This window comes from Panthera uncia, chromosome B1 (genome assembly GCF_023721935.1).
Source record: "Panthera uncia isolate 11264 chromosome B1, Puncia_PCG_1.0, whole genome shotgun sequence".
In the NCBI taxonomy this organism is placed as follows: domain Eukaryota; kingdom Metazoa; phylum Chordata; class Mammalia; order Carnivora; family Felidae; genus Panthera; species Panthera uncia.
Genome location: NC_064811.1, coordinates 39265615 through 39287366, shown reverse-complemented (window position 1 = coordinate 39287366; position 21752 = coordinate 39265615). Strand labels below are relative to the sequence as shown.

General features: G+C 38.6%; 1 protein-coding gene across 5 annotated transcripts in view; it reads left to right on the top strand.

Moving 5' to 3' along the window:
- CORIN (corin, serine peptidase) overlaps positions 1 to 21752 on the top strand; it is a 251746-nt gene that overhangs the window by 26199 nt on the left and 203795 nt on the right. For all 5 annotated transcript variants that reach the window (XM_049632007.1, XM_049632004.1, XM_049632005.1 and 2 more), the window contains exons 2-3: positions 2872 to 3016; positions 20651 to 20851. In XM_049632007.1, the coding sequence (XP_049487964.1) occupies positions 2872 to 3016; positions 20651 to 20851 (346 nt within the window). The remainder of the gene's footprint in view (positions 1 to 2871; positions 3017 to 20650; positions 20852 to 21752) is intronic.

Genomic DNA, 21752 nt, shown 5'->3' with positions numbered 1-21752 from the left:
CTTGTTGACTTGTTGACTTGACTCCTATATCCATAGGAGATATCAGAATGAGCTTCTAGCACTTTCTCCGCTGACTCTTCATGGATCAATACTAAATAGGATGTGCTTGGCTACAAGATTCCAGACAGTGCTGAGGCCATTGTGAATTTGCTACCTAAGAAGATGATCTCTGTAACCTCCTGTGACCGTCTTAACAAAGAAACCTTTTCTACTGTTATAGAAGCCAAAGAAAGTTCATAACTTCCTTACCTCTCTGATTGTATCTTACCACTCTTTAAAACTATAGTAGGACTTTTCAGGGGTACTTTTCTCAGAATTATGTTTGCCTCAAGTGCTGGTTCTCTGTAATGCTTTACCTGATCCTGCAGCAAGAAATTGTATTCCTATCTTTCGAATTCTTACGGCACTTCAGCTGTAAGTGTCATGGTGCTTAACATTTGCTACCTTGACAAGTAGATATATCGTTTATGGACTTATCTCTCCTATAAGACCGTGAGCTTTTGGGGGACAGTTAGTCTGAAATCATAGTTACATCCATCACCATGCTGATGATAATCTTAGGTTTTCAATAACTAATTGCTGAGTAAATGAAGTAAGTCAGTAGATTCTCCTACTGTCTCTGTTGGGCTATAGTCCCACACTTGCTTATTTCCATGCCTGAAAGGACACCACCCGTCCAACGCTGGTGTTGTAATTATTGTGCTATTGCAGATCTTATATTAAATTGTGTCAGTGTGTTGGTTTGCAAACTTAGGAGCTTCCTGGGTAAAATTTGAAACTGGCTTTTACACACAAAGTGCAAGGAGATACTGAAGAAAAAGACAGACCACTTCAGATTGGTAGATGGTAGGTTTAAGAAGCAAGGTAACTTACTATGAGGCTTGTCTTAGGCAGACAAGATGAGTGAATTTCCACACCTGCCTGCCTGAATCATAAAAGTTTATATAGAGGCCTTAACTAGGTTTAGTCATGTGTATTGTCCAGATGGTCTCAGCAACACATTGCTCTCTCAAGGCTACATTCTTGAAAATGGCTCTGGCTGTGGGAACAGTGGTACATTTCAAGGATGGGGGAGGGGGTGAGGAGCCTCTGATTGCCTGGGTCCTGCTCACGGGTCGATGGGTGGTCACATTCTTTTTATGGTCTCCTCTAACACAGTGCCATGTCTTCGTGCAGATCAAATTGTAAATTAACTCAGATCTCACTTTGGCTGGTGGATTAAGCCAGGTGCAGAGGGAATGGGTCAGTAAAGACATTAACCTAGCAGATCAAGCCATTCTCAAGCTAACATCATAGGTTCTTTCAAATAATATGTCTCATGGGGTATGCTTAAAATTACAGAGGGTGCCATTACATCATAGTACATGTAGTGAACACTGCCTGCAATATGTGTTAGCGAATAAGAATTGATTCTGATTTAGGGGGAATAAAGCAGAAATGGAATATCACATATGCCTTGCAATCCAGAAGAACGTATCCAAGTTGCCTTTTTATCCATGAGAAATTATCAAGTACTTGTTATATGCTGTAAACGATCAAGTACAGGACCATTCTATTAGGACAACTTCTTGATTAGGATAAAGGTCTATCTCAAAGGCCATTCATTTTTCAAAATTAGACATTCATTATAAGGGAAGAACCAACGAAACCTGATAATGCATGGCATGGGGGGATGATGGAGAAGTGAGGAGTCTTGGGGTACTGGAGTAGTGGAATGTCTGTTAGCAAAAATATGGAAATCAAGAGAAGAACTAGTTTGAAGGTAGAGACAGAGAAAGAGATTAATTTGGTTTTGGACTTGTTGAGAAGAGATGCCGCTGAGCACCGGGCATTGGAAATACATGATACAACTTGGAAGGAAGTTGGAGACTCGAGAAAGGTTCAGGAGTCATTCATGCAGAGGTTATCATTCAAGCTCTGAAACTGTCACAGAAGAAAATGCTAGGAGAGTCAAAAGTCTAAGAGGAAGCCGTGAGAAACACCTTCACATGGAACTGGAAGAGTTGCTCATAGTGAGGGACTCAAATCACTTTTAATTTCATCTCAGACTCCTGTTGAAAATGTCAGTGCCCTAAACTAGCCATTTGCAAGAAATGAACTTCCAGACATCATTTCTGGCAAGAGACCGAACTAAAAATTAAGGTATTTAATTTTATTTTAAGTTAGCAAAATTTCAAGTACTTTAAGATAAGAACATTGTCGGAACCATCTCATAATGCTTTCACAAATAGATAGACTGCAGGGGCAACCTGGACAGTGGAAGGTATCCTCAGGGGTTGTCTGTGTTTAACTGGTCAACAGGACAGGCTCTCTTTTTCATTGTTCAGCTTGTCACTAAATACATGGTCAGTAATATTTAATCTTGTTGAATTATAAATGGCTGAAAATTAATTTTATCCAGATTCATGCAGATTGGGCTTAGGACTGAGGGGACAAACAACAATGAAATCTGGATAATGTCCTGTCTACACCTACTCACCAATATTTTATCACTGTACTAGGTAGTCTTTGCTTGTAGCTCTGGGCCAAGATAAGTCCTTGCCATGGAAACTCAGAGCCCTTTGAAATAATACCAAATTGGCAAATATGTTAAAAAATTCAAGATGGGATATCGTTAAAAGTTCATGTACTCCTGAAAAACACTTCAGAAACAGATGATTTTATCTGCCTTGAATGTGGTTGTATAGTTATTTGTTCACTTAATAGTGTGATTTAATGCCTAAGTTCATTTTCATGCCCTAAAGTACACGCACTAGAATCTCTCAGGAATGCTGCTTCTCTGAATGGACAGCTGTACTCTATAATTTCATACCGTGTATCGCGTTGCTTTGTAATATTAAAACCATGTTTCATATTCCTCTTTTACGTTAGGTCTTGGGAGCTGTTGACAATAACGTGGGTGATGGCTGCTCTCAGAAGCTGGCAACTGCGAATATTCTCCGCTTCTTGTTGCTGGTCTTGATTCCGTGTATCTGTGCCCTCATTGTCCTGCTCGTGATCCTGCTCTCCTTTGTTGGTGAGTGATGCCACTATTAAAGAAAAATGAAGTCAAAATGAAAATGAGCATAACCGTCATTTCTACTTAGTACTTATTTAACCCGAAGTGTCAACTTGATGAAAGGGTTACCTGTTGACTATCTAATGCAAATCTGAAGTTTCTGCCAGTGTAATCACTCTGCTAGTGATTATTATCAATATAAATTAATGAAGTAATTAATTAAAAGCACTTAAGGTGTGATTACCAGGTACCAGGGACTTTGAAAGTCCCTGAGAACTTAGGGATGGTTAACTTTAAGTCCTTCTTTCTTAGGAACTCATGGGGGAGAGGAAGAGATGATTACTACACAAGGCAACACAAGTTGATGATGGAGGTTTACCCTAGGTACTTTGGGGGAAATCGAAGAAGGGTTCATGAGGCATTAACATTTTATTTTTTAAAAAATTTTTTTTTTTCAACGGTTTTTTATTCATTTTTGGGACAGAGAGAGACAGAGCATGAACGGGGGAGGGGCAGAGAGAGAGGGAGACACAGAATCGGAAACAGGCTCCAGGCTCCGAGCCATCAGCCCAGAGCCTGACGCGGGGCTCGAACTCATTTTAACATTTTAACTTTTGGAGAGTTCATAGCAATTCAGGTAAGAAGGCCATAGTACAAGTACAGGGTTTGGCAGAGAAAATAGCAAGTGCAAAAGTATAACCTTGTGCTAGATGGAGGTAGACTTAGGAGATTGGGTAGAATTTTGGCAGTGGGAGTAAATGCAGTCAGATTGATAGATAAAAGTCCAAATGACACAGGCCCTTGCATGTTGTCCTAAGGGAATTGGGCTTAAGATCCTAGGTAATCGGTTTTCAAATTCTATTCCATGAAACCAACATTCTGAGGAAGAATTCCAAGGATTACACAAATGTTTTCTTTTTTCTTTCTTTTTAAAAAAATTGTTTTAAGTTTATTATTCATTTTTGTGTGAGAGAGAGAGAGAGCACACACAAGCAGGGGAGGGACAGAGAGGAGAGACAGAATCCCATGCAGGCTCCATGCTGTTAGTGCAGAACCCAGTGTGGGCCCAAACTCACAAACCTTGAGATCATAACCTGAGCCAAGCTCAAGAGGAATATGCTTAACCAATTATGTCACCCAGGTGCCCCCTTTTTTTTTTTTAATTTTAGAGAGAGAGGGGGGAGAGCTGGAAAGAGGGGCAAAGGGAGAAAGAGAGAATTTTTAAAAAATGTTTATTTATTTTTGAGGCGGGGGGAAGGGCCAGAGAGAGGGAGAGAGGCAGAGAAGGGGACAGAGGATCTGAAGCAGGCTCAAAGCCCAATTTGGGGCTCGAACTCATGAACCATGAGATCATGACCTGAGCTGAAGTCGAATGCTTAACCCCTGAGCCACCCAGATGCCCCAGGAGAGAGAGAGAGAGAGAGAGAGAGAGAGAGAAAGAAAGAGAAAGAGAATCTTAAGTTGTCTTCACACTGAGTATGGAGCTTGACATGGGGCTCAATCCCACTAGCCTGGGATCATGACCTGAGCTGAAATCAAGAGTCAGAACCTCAACCAACTGAGCCACCCAGCCTCCCTACAAATGTTTGTTTTGGCTTTCAATTTATAAAAGAAATCTTAAACACATACTCAAACTAGATATTACACACCAATTTTTAACCCAGTGGAGACCAACAACCAAGTAATTTGTGCTGACAGATTAATTCATTTGTATTTGGATCTTGCTATCTCTGTAAATGAATCAAATGCTAAACTTAAAAGGTGAACTGTTAGTGGGGAGAAACCCCAAAATACTACTTTTGGTAGTTACCTATTGCTATGAATTAGGATTTTTTTGATCATGTGCATTCAAATGAAATAGAGAAATAAATAGCGAGATGATTTTGATCAAATTGCTTACCAACAATTTTGAATTTTTGTATTTCATCAAAACTACCTATTATTTTCTAATTGGTTTTTAATAAGTTATACACTTATAACTTATACAGTAAATTAATCCTAATAAAATACAGCTTCTATTTGTAGATATTAGGAACTTATATAGTATTAATTTGAAAATAGTATTTATTTTCTAGAAAAATGCTTGAGAACCGCTGCTATGAGTGGTAGTTTACCATTAGAGGATCTTTCCAAGCAGGGATAAATCTGATCATATTTGCATCTGCAAAAGACAGTAGGTCTAGATAAACCACAGAGGATTGGAAGCAGAAAGTCAGGAGGCCTTTTTGAGGCTCTGGCTATGGTCTAAGTAAAAAAATGATAAGGGCTTGAATTAAGGCATTTGGTGCATTAAAATCAGAAATCAGGACTGATTGGATTTTGCTGTGAAGGAAAAGAGGGATCAATGTTGACCTCTGAATTTTTGGCTTAGGCAACCAGGGTGATTTTGGTACCATTTGTTCAAGGAGGAAATAAGAGTGGAAGAGTGTGATGTAGGTAGATGGAAAGCAGGTTGGAAGTTTAGTTTGGACATGTTAACTTAGAGATACTTGTGGGAAAACAAAATATATTGGCATCATAGTTTAAGTGCATTTATCTTGATCAAATTCAACAGTGTAGGCAAGACTAAGAAATGAATGTAGGTATAGGGGCGCCTGGGTGGCTCAGTTGGCTAGGCGACTGACTTCTGCTCAGGTCATGATCTCACAGTTTGTGAGTTCAAGCCCCACGTCGGGCTCTGTGCTGACAGCTCAGAGCCTGGAGCCTGCTTCAGATTCTGTGTCTCCCTCTCTCTCTAACCCTTCCCCTGCTCATGCTGTGTCTCTCTTTCTCTCTGTTTCTCTCTGTCTCTCTCAAAAATAAATATTAAAAAAAAATTTAAAAAAAAAGAAAGGAATGTAGGTATAGAAGAACATGTTGCTTTCCTAAGGAAATTTCAAAAGAAATTGTGACTACACATGATTTTTGGCTTTCGTGTTCACTTTAGAACTTAGGGTGCCTGAGTGTCTCAGTTGGTTGAGTGCTGACTCTTAATTCCAGTTCAACTCATGATCCCATGGTCATGAGATCAAGCCCCAAGTTGGGCTCTGTGCTAGGCTTGGAGGCTGCTTGGGATTCTCTCTCTCCCTCTCTCTCAGCACCATGCCCCACCCCCCCAATAAATAAATAAACATTAAAAAAAAAAAGAACTTAACTCTCACCCCACTGTTACTGGTTTGAAGCTAGAAGGATCCAGAAGGGAAGCCGAGTCTGACCAGTTATGAAGGTGTGAATCTCACTGACAGTTGAAGGAATAGAAATAGATGAACCATAAACAAGAAGTGTACTGATCAAAAGCTGAGGGCAAAAGCCCTGGAGTATTTAAGGGGAAGATAAAGAAAAAGAAGGAATCAAGAGATACAGGAAGAATGGTCAGAGAAGAAGGAAAAGAACCCGAAGTGCTGGGTTTCATACCCAAGAGAGGAGAGACACTGCAGAGGTTACAAAGTGGCAAGTAAGAAGAGGAAACAGGAAGTGGCTCAGCCCAGGAAGACTTCAGATTATCTACTGGAGTTTTAGTCGCCCTGCCCCCACATGGTACCAACTGTGGTCTGCTCTCAGGCCAGAGACAGGACAAAACTCTGAAACTCTTCTCTGCCACTCTTTTCTTCCAAGACTCAACTCCCCTCCAGAATTGGCCAGCTTCTGTTTCCTTTCCTGGGCCTTCGGGTCCTTTTTTGGTGTGTTTTGTCCAGATTTATAGTTGTTATCTTTGCGAGGGTCTGTCTGATAGGAGCTCCCTCAGTCAGACCACTGTCATTTTTAAAGGTCTAATTCCTTTAAGAGGTTCAGAGGCTCACACACACTGAAGAGTATTTCCTTTCATTCTCAGGGTAGAATGCTAAATGTAAGTTTTAAACACATTTTTAAGTACCTCAGGGGTTGATGGGGGGGTGGAAGGGGGGGGGAGGGTGGGTGATGGGCATTGAGGAGGGCACCTTTTGGGATGAGCACTGGGTGTTGTATGGAAACCAATTTGACAATAAACTTCATATATTGAAAAAAAAAAAAAGTACCTCAGGGCTTAGAGGTCTCTGCACGGAGGTGAGATGCTATTAAAGCAGTGCTTTAATCGGGTTAAATTTGTTTGTTTGCTTCTTTATTTATTAGATTCTAATTTTTGTACAGCTTTATTGAAATATAATTCACATACCTATTTAAAGTATATATTGAACAATTTTTAGTGTATTCACAGATAAGTGTCACTCTCCCTACAATCAATTGCGGAACATTTTTATCACTTTAAGAAGACACTCTATACTTTTTACTGTGAGTCCCCTATATTTCCATCCTCCTCTTGCAGCCACTAATCTATGTTCTGTCTCTAGATGTCCCTAGTCTGGACATTTTGTATGAGCATATGTGGTTTTTGTAACTGGCATTTTTTACTTGGCATAATATTTTCAAGATTCATCCATGTTGTATTATGTATCAGTACCCCACTCTTTCTTATGGCCAAATAATGTTCTATTGTATTGATTTACCACATTTTTAAAATCCATTTGCCAGTTGATGGACATTTTAGTTGTTTCCATCTTTTGGTTATTATGAATAATGTTTCTCTGAATATTCACATACAAGTTTTTGTGCAAACCTATGTTTCCATTACTCTTGGGTTATACCTAAGAGTACAATTTTTTTTATCACTATATATGGGATTAGGAAATATACCATTTATAACCACTTTTGAGTACCATTTTGGCTTATTTTTAAGTAACCTTTAGAAAGTGAGAGTTTCCTGGACAGTTTCTTCAAAAGCATTCTTTTCATAGATTCTGCCCCAGATGATTTGATATGGATATGTTAAGTAGTATCTGCTCAAATAAACATTTTCTATTTTATAACTGACATGTTTGTTTTTGTAATAAAACAGTTTTATATTTTTGTTTTTAAAAATAACCTCATTAAATTATTCTGCTTACTTTAAAAAATGTTCTGTTTGGTTTGAGTTTTTAACTACATGCTCTTTCAAAGTTTTTTATTTATTTGTGGGTCTATAAGTGTTGCTGTGGGATGCTGGGATGCCAATTTTGTATAAGTAACATGAGTTGTAGCTTCAAAAGACAACAATAATAGTGAGAGGATTATGAATTAGGAAAAGATAATCAAAGCAATAAAAGCCTTATGCTAATACAGATGTACTCTGTGTAGTAGTGTTTTGTCCCTTTGGGCTTCTCTCATGCAAAAAGTCAAGTTGGTAAAGAGATTCTGGAAGATAAGGGAGTTGGACTTTCTAAATAATTATTTCAGGAGCAGGATATAGAGGAGAGCAGTAGCAAATTGTTTCTCTCCTCAACCCCCAAACCTGAAGCTGGAGCTACAAAGGTTTAGTTTAGTTTAGTATTTCTTTTTTTCTTTCTTTCTTCTTCTTTTTTTTTTTTTTTTGAAAGTTTATTTTGAGAGAGACAGAGAAAGAGTATGAGTTGGGAAGGGGAAGAAAGATGGAGAGAGGAAGAATCCCAGTTGGGCTGTGTGTGATCAGTGCACAGAGCCTAAAGCAGGGCTTGAACTCATGAAACTGTGAGATCATGAGCTGAAATCAAGAGTTGGATGCTTAACTGACTAAGCCACCCAGGTGCCCCAGTTTAGTATTTCTAAAATTATTGGATAGTCTGAGCTGTCTATATGGTTCCAAAAATTTGGACTCTAAAATAAAGATTTAGGTTTTTAAAAAGTGAAAGTCCAGGATCAGATGGATTTCAAGGTGGATTTTACCAAACATTTAAGGAAGAACTGGGGCACTTTGGTGGCTCAGTCAGTTAAGCTTCCGACTTTGGCTCAGGTCATGATCTCACAGTCCGTGAGTTTGAGCCCCGCGTTGGCCTCTGTGCTGACAGCTCAGAGCCTGGAGCCTGTTTCTGTGTCTCCCTCTCTCTTTGCCCCTTCCCTGCTCACACTTTCCCTCTCTCTCTCTCTCTCTCTCTAATAATAAATAAACATTAAAAAATAATAATAAAAAAATAAAGAAGAGTTAATATGTATTCTCCTCAAACTATTCCAAACAACAGAAGAGAAAGGAGAGCTTACAAAGGCATTCTATGAGGCCAGCATTTCTCTGATACCAAAACCAGACAAAGACACCACACAAAAAAAGAAAATGATAAGCCAGTATCCCTGATGAACACAGATGCAAAAACTCTTAACAGAATAGCAAACTATTCAATAATACATTAAAAGGATCACTCACCAGTTTGCAAGGATGGTTCAATATTTGCAAATCAATCAATATGATCAACCACATCAACAAAATGAAGAATAAAAATCATGTGATCATCTTAATAGATGCAAAAAACCATTTGACAAAATTCAACATCTGTTCATGATAAACACTCCCAACAAAGTGGGTTTAGAGGGAACATACCTCGACATAATAAATGCCACATGTAAAAAAGTCACAGCTAACATCATACTCAATGGTGAAAAACTGAGAGCCTTTCCTATAAGATTAGGAACTCTCACTACCTTTATTCAGCATTGTACTGGAAGTCCTATTCATGGTAATCAGAAAAGAAAAGAAATAAAAGGAACCCATATTGGTAAGGAAGAAGTTAAGCTGTCACTATTTGCTGATGGCATGATACTATACATATACAAGAAAATCTTAAATCCTCCACCAAAAAGCTATTAGAGGAAATAAATAACTGGTAAATCTGCAGGATACAAAATTAACCCCCAGAAATCAGTAGTATTTCTATACACTAATGAAGTAGCATCAATAAGAGAAATTAACAAAACAATCCATTTAGAATTGCACCGAAAAGAATAAAATATCTAGGAATAAACTTAACCAAGGCAGTGGAAGACCTTTACTCTGAAAACTGGAAAACACTGATGAAAGAATTGAAGATGACACAAACAAATGGAAAGATATTCCATACTCATGAATGGGAAGAATTAGTATTGTTAAAATGTCCATATTATCCAAAGCAATCTACAGATTCAATGCAATTACTATGAGAATACTAAGAGCATTTCACCTAGAACTAGAAGAAATAATACTAAAATTTGTATAGAACCCATAAGACCCCAAGTAGCCATAGCCAACTTGAGAAATCAGAACAAAGCTGGAGGTACCACAATCCCAGATTTCAAGATATACAACAATGCTATAGTAATAAAAACAGTATAGTGCTAGCACAAAAATTTACACATAGATCAATGAAACAGAATGGAGTTCAGAAATAAACCCATACTTATATAGTCAATTTATCTATGACAAAGAAGTCCAGAATATAAAATGGGAAAAAGTCTCTTCGACAACTGGTGCTGGGACAATGACAGCTGCATGCAAAAGCGTGAAAGTGGACCACTTACTTACAGGATATGCAAAAATAAACTCGAAATGGATTAAAGATCTAAATGTGGCACTGATACCATAAAATTCCTAGAAGAAAACATAGGTAGTGATTTCTTGGAGATCAGCCATAGAAATATTTTCCTTGTGTGTCTCCTGAAGCAAGGGAAACAAACAAAATTAAACTGTTGGGACTACACCAAAATAAAAAGCTTCTGCACAGTGAAGGAAACCATTAACAAAACAAAAAGATAACTTACTGAATGGGAGAGGATATACACAAATGATATACCTGATAAGGGGTTAATATCCAAAATACATAAAGAATTTATACAACTTAACACCAAAACCCCCACAGAAATCCAATTAAAAAATGGGCAGAATGGGAAAGCAAGCTGGGACAGCCACTCTGGAAAACCGTATGGAGGTTCCTCAAAAAAATTAAAAGTGGAACTACCCTATGACACAGCAATTGCACTACTAGGCATTTATCCAAGGGATACAGGTGTGCTGTTTCGAAGGGACACACGCACCCCCATGTTTATAGCAATACTATCAACAATAGCCAAAGTATGGAAAGGACCCCAATGTCCATCGATGGATGAATGGATAAAGAAGATGTGGCATATATATTCAATGGAGTATTGCTCGGCAATCAAAAAGAATGAAATCTTGCCATTTACAACCACGTGGATGGAACTGGAGGGTATTATGCTAAGTGAAATTAGTCAGAGAAAGACAAATATCATATGGCTTCACTCATATGAGGACTTTAAAAGACAAAACAGATGAACATTGGGGAAGGGAAGCAAAAATAATACAAAAACAAGGAGGAGGACAAAACATAAAAGACTCTTAAATATGGAGAACAAACAGAGGGTTACTGGAGGGGTTGTGGGAGGGGGGATGGGCTAAATGGGTAAGGGGCATTAAGGAATCTACTCCTGAAATCATTGTTGCACTATATACTAACTAATTTGGATATAAATTAAAAAAAAAATAAAACAAGTTTAAAAAAAAAACTGTAAGCAAAAAACAAAACAAAACAAAAAAAGGGCAGAGGACCTGAATTATATTTTTCCAAAGAAGACATACAGACACATGAAAAGATGCTCAACATCACCAATCATCAAGGAAATGCAAATTATAATACAATGATACATCACTTTACAGCTGTCAGAATGGCTAAAATCAAGAACATAAGAAACAGTAAGTGTTGGTGAAGATGTGGAGAAAAAGGAACCTTCATACACTGTTGGTAGGAATGCAAACTGGTGCAGCCCCTGTGGAAAGCAATGTGGATGTTCCTCAAAAAATGAAAAAAAAATAGAATTACCATATCATCCAGCAGTTTCACTATGGGTATTTACTCAGAGAAAATGAAAACACTAATTTAAAAAGGTGTACGTACCCCTGTGTTTATTGCAGCATCATTTGCAATAGTCCAGATATGGAAGCAACCCAATTGTCCACCAATAGACAATTGGATATGATGATGTGATATATATACACAGCAGGATATTATGCAGCCGTAAAAAAGGATGAGATCTTGCCATTTGTGATGGCATGGATAGACCTAGAGTCTGTTATGCTAAGTGAGATAAGTCAGACTAGGAAAGATAAATACCATATGATTTTACTTGTAAGTGGAATCTAAAAACACACAAAAAAGTGAATAAACAAACAAGCAAACTAAAAGTGGAATGAGACTCTAAATACAGAGGACAGACTGATGGTTGCCAGAGGGAAGTGGGTGGGAGGATGGGCAAAATGGGTGAATGGGATTGGGAGGCTTCCTGTTACCGAGTAAGTCACAGGAATAAAAGGCACAGCATAGGGAATATAGTCAATGATATTGTAGTAGCATTTTATGGTGATAGATGGTAGCTACATTGGGGTGAGCACAGCATAACAGAGAGAAGTTGCACTATGTTGCACAGCTGAAACTAATGTGACACTGTATGTCAATTACACTAAACATTTTTTTTTTAAAGATTTAGGTTTTCGAAAGACATTGAAGGGAAAATTGAAGAGTTGGAAAGTTACAATATTCTCCCTAGATTTTTATTTCTTTAGTTATAACCTAATAATGAAGGGCCATGTGACATAGAAATGTAATTTATAATGTCACTGGGAAGCTGGGGTTTAATGTCTTCCTCTTCCATTTAGTAGATGTGTGAGTTTTGGTCAGATGCTTTAACTTCTCTGTAAGTGGAGGAATATAATTTTTATTCATTTCCCAGCATTGTTACGAAAGTCAAATGAAAAAATTTGTGAAAGTGTTTTTATAAATGACAAAATTCATTATTAAAGGAAAGAATTAGTTTTTACTATAGTCAAAAATTGACTAAAAATGGGGTTATCTGTTTTAAACTCTATCCATAAGACCTAGAATCTTTGTGCAATGATCCAGTGCCATAGTAATCCCATAACCCATAACCCCATAAGCCTATTACCCAGCCATTGCTACAGTGTATTTCAGTTGCCAGTATAGTTGCTGGGAAGGAATAAAATTGACTCACTGTTGGATTTGCAATGTGATGGCAGGTTTCACATGACTTTTATGCTTAGACCGAGTGTTAATTTCAGAGGCTTTCCATTTCTTATCAGAACTAAACTGGGGGCAGGTTATATTGCCATCACATCCTTAGAAGAGTCGGTTTATGCCCTGGAGTACTTTATTAGAGATTGAGCTGATATCTGCTTGAAATTATATGCAAATGTATAAATAATATCTAAACATATATATGCAATATTTATTTTGCTATGTTGGGAAACATTTGAAAGAGAATTGTGGCTATATTTGATACTGAATTATTCAGTCCTTTAACAAACATTTATTGAGTGCAAGGCAATCTTCCTTGAATAAACTTGGCATTGAATAAACTTGGCATTGAATAAACTTACCCTCCTGGACCCCACAGTTCAACGAGAGAGGAAGGCATTAAAAAATGATCACGCACTTAATGCCAACAGAGGTAACCGATGTGGGAAGAAACAGTTGCTAGGAGAGTTTATGACAGGGGCCCAAAGCTAGTTTGAGTTGAGAGCAGACTTTTCTGATGGAGTGGCACTTTAATCTTGAACTCCACAATGGGGACAATAAGGGTGTTGGAGTAAGGGAGTGACATGTGTGATCTGGTAGAGCTTTTCAAAGGTGCCTTTGGCAGGTATAGGGAGAGAAGGTTGAAGTGGGTAGAGTATGTGTCAGGGAGAAAAAATGAGGGGGGGTATTGCAACATTCCTACAAGTGTGGTGCTTTGGGTTTTGGTTTGCGCTGAGCTTTGCAAACCATTGTTCATCCTAATTTAATTGCATCAAAGTTATGGTCCAAAAAAATCTCATTAGGATGCTCCCTATCTTCTTTCCCAGGCTGTTGAAGCCTTGGTTTCAAAGGCTGTTCCATACATCCACATCAAAAATACATTTTGTTTGTTTTAGGCATAAGCTTATTATGAGTGGTATGAGGTAACATTCCTAATTTTCCTAATACTATGAAAGGACTATGTGGTTTGTTTGTTTGTTTGTTTGTTTTTTGTCATGCGATGAAGAAGAAAGAAAAATGATAGTGGTGAAGATTGTCGCAAGTATGGTAAATAGGCCATTTTTCTTGAACTCAAGAGAAATATTCCTTACAAAAATGCTAGATCAGCTAAAGATCATTGATTAAACTTAGAGTTTTTCTCTTAGCAAATATCTTTACAGCTTGTGGCTTTTACGAGAATTTGGAATTATAAGAATTTTAACTTCCTAATTTATAATGTTGTATTTTGACTATCACTTTAACCTGGAAAAACCTCCCAGATCCTTATTTCCTTACACCAAAAAATTTAAGATCCTCTATTATCCTTTATGACCTGACTCCGCATTTTACTTAGTTGAGCCCCCAAATTCATTTAATAACCCTGGCCTTCTGGTACAGATTCAGGGACATAAAGCTTCCAAACTTGAGAATAGTTTTCTTTAACCGCTCAGGTCTGAGGTTATATGTAACGTCTAAAGCTTTTTGAAATGGGAGTCTAAAGCCTTACACTCGAAGTGTGGTCCATGGGCTGGCAACATCAACATCACTTGAGAGTTTGTGTGAAATGCAGATTCCACGCCCACCTCCTGCCTTTGCCTTCCAGCAAGATCCCCAGGTGATTTCTGTGCTTGATCCAGTCCTCAACCCACTGCAATCTGATCTTCCCCTCTTTCTCTTCTTGTCCTACTACTAAATATTCTTACTGAGGCACTGAGTGCATTGTATGGTGGCCTCACTGAGGCGGTGACTTTTTATCCAATGCACAGCATTTGAAACTGATGTGTGTTTGAACAAGACTCTGAAATGAAGAACGCGTGCTTTCTCTCTGTGTTTGTTTACACCAGCTCACAAAGAGCATGTTCATTGTTAGTTGGTGCCAGCAACACGGTCTTTCATTCAAGTAGGGTCACGTGACCAGATATACTCTTGCCCAGTTTTGACTCTCTTCCCAAAATGCTCTTCTGTTTGGCCTGCATATTATCATTTCTGATTTTTCTTCTATTTCTGACTATTCTTTCTCTGTCTCCTGGAGCTTATCTTTCTTTACCTAGCCATTAAATGGTTGGGGTTTCTGTCCTAGGCTCTCTCTCTTCTCACTTTACACCCATGACTCTCTTGGAAGTGTCATCCACGCCCATCCATGAGTTGCTTCATCATTCACACATGCAACAAATATTCTTTAAGGCCTACACTGGTGCCAAGCATTCTCCTGGGCACTTGAGATACAGACATGCATAGAACACCTTCCTACCTTCAAGAAGGCAGACAAGAAAACAGACAATTGCTCTTGAATATATGTGTGATACAAACAGTGTGTGCACTGGGACCACAAAGATCAGATTTGTGGGGGTCTGACAAGGCATTCTGGAGGAAATGCTTAGATTGCTCTAGATTTTATACTCAATGAATTATAACAATAACAATAACGAAAGCCAGCTCCTACAAATTCTATTTTTCATTCTCTGTATTAGTCAGGATAGGCTATGCAATACTGTGTAACAAAAATAACCCTAAAATAATAGTGGCTTAAAAACAGCAAAGGTCAATTTCTCACTCATGCTGCATGTCCTTTGAGAATGACATGGGGGCTATGCTCATTCAGGGACTAAACTGATCACCCAGCCATCATCTTGCACCTGTGTAGTTATTGTGCCAACGAGAAAGAAAAAGAGCACTGGAGATTCTTTTCTTTTCCTCAAAGGGGTATGATATGGTATTATTAACTATAATTGCCATGCTGTACATTAGATCCTTAGAGCTTATTCAACTTATAACTGGAAGCTTGTGCCCTTTGAGCACAACATCAGAAATGTCCAGAGACAGAGAATGAGGCCAGAGAATGTGACCCAAGCATATGTCTTAGTGAATGCGAGAGACTTGAAAATATTTGATGAACAGCCTTAATGACTGTCACCCTTATCTCAGTGGAAGGTCCCTTCATACACACAGTAATTCAAACCAGAAACCTTGAAGTGACCTCTGACTCTTTCCCTGATGAGCCCATAATTTTTGCCTCTTCCAAATGTTACCTGAGTCCTCACTGCTTTTGTCTTGGATCAGACCTTCCTCTTTTCTCACTTGGACTTGACCCCTTTCCATCACCATGCTGCTGCCACAGTGATCATTCTAATGTGCCACCCTTTTTAAGATCCTTCAAAAGTTCTTCATCACAAGAACAACTCCAAGCCTTTAACAGGAACTCCTCTTCATAGTCTGGCTTCTTCTCTCTCTTTAGCCTTTCCTCTTGCCAGGCCCCCATGTGCTAGCCATGTTTAGTTACTTGCCGCTAGGTTTTCAGTATCTTTCTCCCTTTGCTCCAACTAGAAAGTTCTCCATTCCCTATTACTATACCTCCTTCTTCTTCCCCACAGATGCTTTGCTCAAACCTCGACAATCCTTAATTATCCTTTAAGATTTATATTGAGTATGATCTCCTCCTAGGAAACCTTTCCTGGCTTTCTCAAATGGAATGACAGCTACCTCTCTGCTTTCTGTCATCAGATTGTCTTATGCTTACCATTCTCAAAGCACTTGTATCATGGTTTGTATTTTTAGACTACATGCCTATTTCAACTATAGATTTCAACTAATCTATAAACGTCTTGATGATAAGGAGCTTTTACAAAATGTCGTGTTTTCAGCAGAGAGTAAATACAGCATTCCTGGCACATAGAAAATGCCCAGTGAATGTATTACCGCATGGCTAGAGATGTAAAGATGAGGAATTACTTTTAAACTCCCATCATAGGAAGATAATTTTTTTACATGTGTATGATGGTTGATTTTTTAAAACCTGCAGACTTTGTCCAAAGTGAGAAGTGTATATGGGTGTATATGTGTGTGTGTGTGTCATGTCCTGACTCCATTCTTGGGTGCATTAAATAACTCTTGAAAGCTTCAGTTTCCTCCTCCCTGAAACTCTGTAAATGAGAGTTAATTATAGCATCTGTTTCAAAAGATTGTTGGAAGACTAACTCAGTAGATGCTTATAGTGAAGATCCTTAGCAAGGTGCTTGTGCTGGTTTCCTATTGCTGCTGTAACAAATTGATTACTCGGTACAATGCAAATACCTTACCGTGGAGTTGTAGAGGGCAGAAGTCGAAATAGGTCTCAATGAGCTAAATTAAGGTGTTGGCAGTGCTGTATTCCTTCTGGAGACTCTAGGGGACGGTCTGTTTCCTGTCTTTCCCAGCTTTTGGAGGCTTCATGTGTTCCTTGGCTTGTGGCCTCTTTCCATCTTTAAAATGAGCAATGGTCCATTAAGACCTTCTCACACTGCGTGGCTCTGATACACAAAACCTCTCACCTCCCTCTTCTCCTTGTAAAAACCCTGTGACCATCTTGGGCTCACATGAATAATCCAGGGTAATTTCCCCCTCTCAAATTCCTTAACTAATTCACATTGGCAACATCTCTTTTGCCATTTAAGGTATGTAGGGTAGCATATTCACAGGTTCTGGGACTTAGGAGGTGGATGTCTCTGGAGGAATGTTAATTTTGCCTACGACAGTGCTCTATACGTTCATTATAAGTGACCAGTGAAGTTCAGATATTATCATTGGAATTATAGACTTTTCCTTAAACATTTTTTTTTATTTTTAATGTTTTATTTATTTTTGAGAGACAGAGGCGGGGGGGGGGGGGCGCGGGAAGGGGCAGAGAGAGAGAGGGTGACACAGAATCCGAAGCAGGCTCCAGGCTCCGAGCTGTCAGCACAGAGCCTGACGTGGGGCTCGAACCCACGAACCATGAGATCATGACCTGAGCCGAAGTAGGATGCTTAACCAACTGAGCCACCCAGGTGCCCCTCCTTAAACATTGTTAATTAAACAGAGCTGTGTTCCAGAGCTGATACACTTTTGAGCCAAACAACCTTGATTGGTGGGGCCTTATATTATTAACTGGGCGTGAAAGAGCCACACTTCTTTTACTCCAAAAGTAGGTTAGGTGATTCACTTTTGAAATTTTCCTTAGCCATTTTGTTATGTGGGATGCACTTAGAGTAAATGGAAATTGATAGTTATTTAAAAGTACCTAAATAGCCCTAAGGAAGACAGTTTTACTTTCGTTACTATCATTATGTACTAATGACTAACAGTTATTGAGAACTTACTATGTGCCAGGAACTGTTCCAAATGTTTATATATATATTGACTAATTTGATCTTAACAGCCAGTCCCATGAGGGGAGGGACTTTTATTTTCCTTAGTTAATGGCAGTTGAGACTTTGCCCAGTTTCGGGGCTAGTGAGCACCAGAGATGGGATTTAAACCCACGTGGTCAGGCTATAGAACCTGTACTTTTAACCACAGCACTGTAAAAATAAGAGTGTAGAAAATTCTGGGGCGAAACTGGAAGAGTGAACTCTCGATTGTGGGCTAATCACTCTCAGCATTTTTATAGCTCACCGTGGTGTAGCTTGAGGGTATTTAGTCTTATCGAGTTCTAATGTTTGTACGTTTTAAAAAATGACCAACTGTGAGGTGAGAGTTGATCGGTTTCCAGAGCTGCTTGAAAAGAAATTGTCCTAGTGAGTTCAGGCTTTTAAAGACAGGTCCTTAGGTTTATTCTCTCTCCTTCTTTGTCGGTTGGTCCATCTGCCTGTCTCTTAAAAATGTACTTTAGGGACATTAACTACAGCAACTACCATGTATCATATATTACCTGTCTCTTTCTATCTATTCTGCCAGCTTGTTTTCATATGTAGTATTTAAGAGCAAGGAAGCTGAATTTTTTAGAAAGTTATTATCTCAGTGTTTCCAGTCAGTGTTTCAGAAGATGACCCCCTTCTTCTTCCTCTTCTTCTTCTTCTGGTAATTCATTTAGCTAATTTTTTTAATATAATTTATCGTCAAACTGGCTAACATGCAGTATGTAAAGTATGCTTTTGGTTTTGGGGGTAGATTCCTGTGGTTCATCGCTTACATACAACACCCAGCGCTCATCCCAACAAGTGTCCTCCTCAATGCCCCTCACCCATTTTCCCCTCTCCCCCTCCCACCATCAACCCTCAGTTTGTTCTCTGTATTTAAGCGTCTCTTCCGGTTTGCCTCCCTAAGCAGATGTCATTAACACTTTCACCACTGTGGTTTGATGAAAAAGATAAAGGAAAGATTATTAATATGGTTAATTATTACAAGCAAAATGTTGAGAACAACTGTTGAAATATTTCATATGGAAAGCAACTCCTTTTGAATTGGATTACTCAGGGATGTAACTGTGAGGAGTTTGCATTTGCTAAATGTGTGTTGACAGAGCTGGATGCTGACTCAGAGGGTTAGCCTGCTAAGTAAGTCAACTTTATGGACTTTAAAAGTTCATCATGGTGCTGGCTTCGGCAGCACATATACTAAAAGTTCATCATGGCCACGTTAATGGAATTAACATGTTATTGTGAAAAGTCTCTTTATGCCAAAATAAGGAATGGTGAGAGCAACTAATAAATGGATGAAAATAAAATTATATCTAATTGATTGGTAAATTTTCCTGTATGAATGAAATCTGTATTACATAGTCATCAAGTCTATCAAATACATTTATTTTGATCTCAATCATTTTGAAAATAAAAAACAATTACATGAAGTCTTTCATTTTGCTTACTGCATTTAATACTTACTCATAATCATACAGTTTGGAGAGTATGTTACCTGCACCACATGGTCACGATTGAGTTTTTATGCTCCGACGTTTTATTTAGAATCCTTTGGCAGATGAAACTGTTGACCTTAGTTAGCTAGAAAACAGCTGCTTTTCTATTTTGATTTGTAGTTAATGTTTTCCAAGTGTCAAGCACATGTAGGGAAATTTTTTCCATAGACTGATATTAAACATTTTATTTATATTTCTTTTATTTTTAATGGTCCGTGGACTGTTTGGAAAAGTGAGAGCCAATTAGAGCATTCGCTGTAAATTCTTTTAGAAAAAAAATCTCCCTTGGGTATTTCTATAATGAATCAATATCACATTTGTTTATTTTAGTGACATACTCAATTGCAGTGCTATATTCTGGAAACAATCTGTTGTCTATTTTTACTAAGTTAAAAATACATGATCTCTTTCAAGGTTTTCAGGAGTTTCGGCCTAAAGCCAAAGTGAGGTGATTTCCAGTAATCTTAGGTTTGACTATTTTGTCGATGAATGAATACCCTGAGAAAGTGACCAGTTGATAATCTTAGTTTTAATGCCTGTATCTTATAGTCATATTTATGGTTCTGGTCAAAGATGAAGGTAATTTAGTTCCTTCTCTTAGTTTTTCTAGAATTAGAGTTTACTTTTTGGCGGGTTTTCCGAGCTAGGCTTGGTAAATATATGAGCCCTATTATTTTTATTTATTTGTTATGCACAGGTCACTGAAACTTAGTGGAAAATGTGGAGAAATAAAGGCTGAACCTAAGCAGGCACTGTTGTCCTTTGGCGGCAGATATAGAGATATGAAGAGCTTGTGTCCTGGGTACTAAGTAGCATAAAATGGTGGATGAAATTGAGAAACTGAGAAAGCCAGAAGGAAACACCAAGATTCACCACATTTCATTTATTTGTTGTGAGTCTCAGGTGAAATGGAATTGCCCTGAATTCTTTGGGTACCGGGAACCCTAGATGGGAGGCTCAGTTTCTATGCCTGAAGCTTTTGAGAAAGGAGTGGTTTCTTCACAGGATTAGGTTATTTGTGGTAGAAAAGAAACTCTCTTGGTTGTTCCAATGAAGTGGGTAGTTTTGTGAGCCATCATCTTCCTCTTTGGGTTAGCCAGGATAGAATGAGACTTGGGAAAGTAGTTTGAGAATTTTCTCAATATGTTTTTAAAAATAAACACTTCTAATTATGTATCAGATTTTTTTTTTTTTTTTGTCTTTCAGGAACATTAAAAAAAGCCTATTTTAAATCAAATGGGACTGAACCTTTGGTCACCGATGGTGAAGTCCCAGTGTCTGATATTGTTCTTACAAATACGATTTGTAACAAGAGCACTGTGCCGTCTGCCACGCATCCCAACCAGCACATTCCAGCCTGGACCACGGATGCTTCTCTCCCAGGGAACCAGAATCACAGGAACACAAGTAAGTCTGAAGGTACTGAATACCCATGCCCTTTAATGTTTGTAGAACCTACAGGTGGATTTTAAGCGTGGCAACCAAGTGTGACCACGAACTGGCCACAGAGGCCACGTTGCACTCACTTACCCAGCAACCCTAACTGAGGGTTCTGTTCCTAAACATGAAATGCCATCAGCTCGGCCATCCAGATAGGGAGGGATAAGGGGGGGAAAGGAAAATGTATGAATGTCATTCAACATTTCTGAGGCACACTGCTTGCCCCGATAGAATAGTAGTGATTTTTATGGTGGTTCATCTCTGAAAGTTTGTTCTTCTGTTTTGAAGTTTTGAAGTTACTTGTTTTGAGATAGATAAATGAATATGTAGGTGAAGTTACTTATTTTGTTATTGGTGCCTTGTGGGAAGGATCTCGGTTCTATAATAGAATGTCAATGATTGAATGGGAACTATCCCCCCCCCCATTTACTTTTGAGGTGCTCATGTGTTCTTCTTTCCTTACTTCCCTCTTCTCCCCCTTTATTGGCTGTGCAATTTATTTTATGTGATGACTGACAATCACACCTTAAGGAAAATGGTGTGTATGAAACCCTGCTTGAGGACCAATGCCAGGTATTCCAGAACAAGAGCTGGGAGAGAGAGAGGACAGAAAGTGTGGAGATGCGACCAGGTAGATAGTGGCAGACTACGGTATGCTGTGGAACATGATTTTATTCCTCAATATCCCTCAAATTTTTAGTAAGGTCACTAAGCTTCCAGATTGCTGGTGGGATTAGAGTTGGGGGCAAGCGCCTGAGAGCCTCAGCTCTGATCCAGTCAGCTCTGGCAAACATAATCAGAGCGCAGTCACTGTAAGAACTTTCTCTGTAGTTGTCTTCATTCTTATTTTCTGCTTCCCCAAACAAGG